The sequence below is a fragment of the Acomys russatus genome, chromosome 28 (assembly GCF_903995435.1).
Source record: "Acomys russatus chromosome 28, mAcoRus1.1, whole genome shotgun sequence".
NCBI lineage: Eukaryota > Metazoa > Chordata > Mammalia > Rodentia > Muridae > Acomys > Acomys russatus.
In genome coordinates, this window is record NC_067164.1 from 18,758,571 (window position 1) to 18,762,056 (window position 3,486).

The 3,486-nt window shown below is 60.6% G+C and overlaps 1 protein-coding gene across 1 annotated transcript; it reads right to left on the reverse strand.

Moving 5' to 3' along the window:
- Window positions 1-433: 433 nt before the first annotated feature.
- Window positions 434-3,146, reverse strand: Sowahb (sosondowah ankyrin repeat domain family member B). Its single transcript, XM_051170477.1, has one exon. The coding sequence runs from the start codon at window positions 2,937-2,939 to the stop codon at window positions 627-629; it is 2,313 nt and encodes a 770-aa protein (XP_051026434.1). The 5' UTR covers window positions 2,940-3,146; the 3' UTR covers window positions 434-626.
- Between the last annotated feature and the right edge of the window lie 340 nt (window positions 3,147-3,486).

Below are 3,486 nucleotides of genomic sequence, written 5' to 3' on the forward strand. Positions count from 1 at the left end.
TTCTCTAGGGAGTAGAACCAAGCTCCTACCTGTAGCTCACTCGGCTTGCTTCTCTGATCAATGGCAAAGACGCCCCGAGAAGACATCAATTTACAGCAAGCAAAGGCAGACGATTGCCCACAGGGCTGAGGAAGTCTCCTCAATCAAATCCTACACTCTCCAGTCACGCTTTTACCTCACTGACTGGAATTGCCAAAAGGCACATAAAGGAAATGAAGGCAAGCCATCTGACTTCAAACCTGCTGCCTTCCACTCAGCCAACATTTATTCTAGAGATGAGTAGAAGCCAGAGAAGACTGTGGGCTGTATCAGTTCTACCCACTGCCTCTCCTTGACTGCCATATCCGGTCCCTTTCTAGTAAGGCCTGCTTGGCACTACCTCAGAAAACACTGTGCCTACCTGGAACCAGACCCCCCCCCCCAGGCTTGACTGCCTCTGCTTTTGTCTGGAGTTCACAGCTCAAACATAGGCGCCTTCAAGAAGCTGAGATGACCCTTCACACCATTTCACTGGTCCTCTTTACCAACTCCTAGCAGTTTGTGCTTCCCTTTGGGCTCTCTCACCTACCTAGTGGCTTGGGAAGGGGGTGGGGCGGGGCGCTGCCTTCCGGAGAGAGGAGCCTACCTCAGTCACTGTATTCGTCTCTCTCCTTTGGGGTATGGAATTTCTCATACTGGCTGGCCAGCTTCCATTTGTTGTGTTGAGTTTTGAGCAAAGCAGCCAAGGAAGTCTTCCGGGTGATATGTCTAGACATTTCCCGGCTCTTGACCTTTCTAGCTGGGGAAGAGCTTTGGACTAAGGAATACACAGGGAAGATGGGTTTACCCCGGGGTGCACCCAGGAGCTGCCATGTTTCCCCAGTGGCACTGCTGTTCAGATACTGCCAAGGCTTCTTGCCACTGCAGTCCCGGATATTCACCCGAGAAGCCAACCTTTTAACTAGCAACTTGATGACTTCCTGGTGGCCATGAATAGCGGCAAGGTGCAGTGGGGTATAGCCACAACTGGACCTCACGTTTACATCTAGTGCAATCCCCGCCTTCTGGGCTCCAGAGACCAAGTCCTGAAGGGCACTCAGGTCGCCATGCTTTGCTATCCAGTGCAAGGCCGTGTACCCTGTCAGGAAGTCTCTGTGTAAAGCCCGCTGAGGGTCCTCCCAGAACAAAGTCTGCACTTGGGACCAGGAGCCAGTGGTAAGCCTCACAATCCACTCATGCTCCCTGGCATCTAGGGGCACAAGGGGTGACCTGTGTTCAGAAGGTCTGTGGGGTACCAAGTCTGCAGATCCATCCCTGCTGAGGACCCACGAGGAGTGTGGATGACCTGCCACGGAATGAGCGTCTGCCAATTTCTGCATTAAAACAACATCCACACTTGGACTGGGCAAGGCTCCTGCCTTGGAAGGTTTCCTGGACCGAGGTGGGCGCCGGCTCTTCTTCACCAAGTCCTCACCAAGATGCTCCTCATCAGAGGAAGAGGAAGATTTCGTTCTCCTTGTTCGAGAGCTTCTCCTGAAAGACCTCCGAAACTTGGGGGCTGGCCAGGGCGAATGCTCCTGGGGGTGGTCTCCAAGGCTTACTGCCACTGTTGGGACCTTCCGAGAACTAGGTGTGTTCCCTCTATTATTCCCGAGGCCTGGACGGATCAGGCAGGGGCTACCTTGGTTTGGTGACACAGACAGGACCTCAACTGCATCCCTGAGCTCTCCCAAAGAGGAAGTTTCCAGGACTGGTTGCAGCCCCTCCTCGGGGGTTCCGGGAGACTCTTTGGGTCCACTGCTACTCTCCTCACTGCCGTGGCTTTCTTGATCCACAAAGTCATCCAGATCCTGGAGGGACAGCTGACAACGAATGCTTCGAAAGACAGTGGGTAGAAGGCTCCCCGGCCAGGATTCTGAGAACTCATCAGCAGCCACAGGAAGGAAAGAATGAAAAGACAGAGCGGGCTCTGGCAGCGCTGAGCTTGTCTCCGAGACCCCAAAGGCGGTTTCTGAGGGTAGCTGGAGGAAGTTGTCTGGCAACACCGACCAGGCGCGAGTGGGCACCTGGTTCCCGGCCTCAGGAACCTGCGGGTATCTGGCTACCCACTCTCGAGTGCGCTGCTGCTGCTGCAGCTGTTGGACTGAATGGTTTGGGTAGCCTGCGGTAAATATCTCCAGCGGCTCTCTGGAGGGAGCCGGGAGGGGCAGGAGAGCCGGCGGGGGCGTCCGGCTGTTAGCAGGCTCGACGGGGACGGGAGGCCAGGCAGGCGTTGCAGACGCCAGCGCGCGCTCAGCCGAAGCTCTTTCCCGCAGCCACCCTGGAGCTCCCAGGTCATCTAGGGCAAGCGCAGGGCGCTCCGGCTTCTCGCTGGCGGCAGTAAGGTCTTCGACATCTCCCGGCAGCAGCTGTCCCGCGGGCTCCCCCCAGCCGTTCTGCTCGCATTCCCAGCAGCAGCGACCCCGCGTCTCCAACGCCGCACACCTGCCTCTAGTCTGGGCAGCCGCTGGCTCCGGTGTCCTCAGGTTCGGGCTGCCCCTTGGACTGCGGGCTGCCCCGGCCGCCTCCGGCGCGCCACTGCCCGCTAGCTCATCGTCACCTGCGTCCACCCGGGTCCTGGCACCTGCCGGCGGCTTCTTCGGCTCCGGGCCTCGCTGGCGGCGGCGGCTCCGCTGCGGTCCCTCTGCAGGGGCGGGTCGTTGCAGACCCTCTTCCCCCAGCAGGTCCCTGTACCTCCTCTTAAGCACTACGTACTTGGTGCCGTCGGGGTCTTGGCGCACTGCAGCCACTGAGTTCACGAAGCCCTTGAAGAGCTCGCGACGTTCTTGCAGCTGGTCAGGAGGCACGTGAGGGTCGCGCAGGAAGCTCTTGAAGTGGCTCAGCAGCTCTGCGTTACGCACGCGGCCCCCTGCCTGGCACAGAAAGTCCAGCAGTGCCTCTTGGCTCAGCTCTCTGGCCATCGCTGCCGGGTCCCTAGTTCCTGGAGCGATTGCGACTCAAGCTTCCAGAGCACTTCCCCTCCGGCAGAAACCCAGGCCTGGCGAGTGTCACCTGCGCCCGGGGCGGCGCCACCCGCTTCCATCTGCCGCGGAGGCCCGCGCCGCCCGCATCCCGGGAGCGCTACGGGAGGGCCGAGGGTCCCCAGGGGCGGGTACCTAGGCTCAGTCCCCGCGCGCCGCCCGGGTGGCAGAAAGGCGGCCCCCGGGCCGCCCCTGTGCGACGCTGGCCTGTCGCAGCGAGTCCCCGCAGCGAAAGTTCCCGGGATAGGTCAGAGCTGGTTTCACCTGCGCTCTGGCTACGCCTCCTCCCGGGCTCTGGGGGAAGGGCTCAACCCGCCTCCTGTACCTCCGCCCTCTAAGGTGTCCCTCAACCCCCGCCACCCGTCCGAGGTGACTCAGGCTGGTCACAGCGGGGGACAGCGCGGGGAGGTGAGGCCCCGGGCGAACTGAGCGTGAGGCGACTAGCTCTGCGTGACGCGCAGCCGCCCCGAGGCCTTGGGAGGTGGCA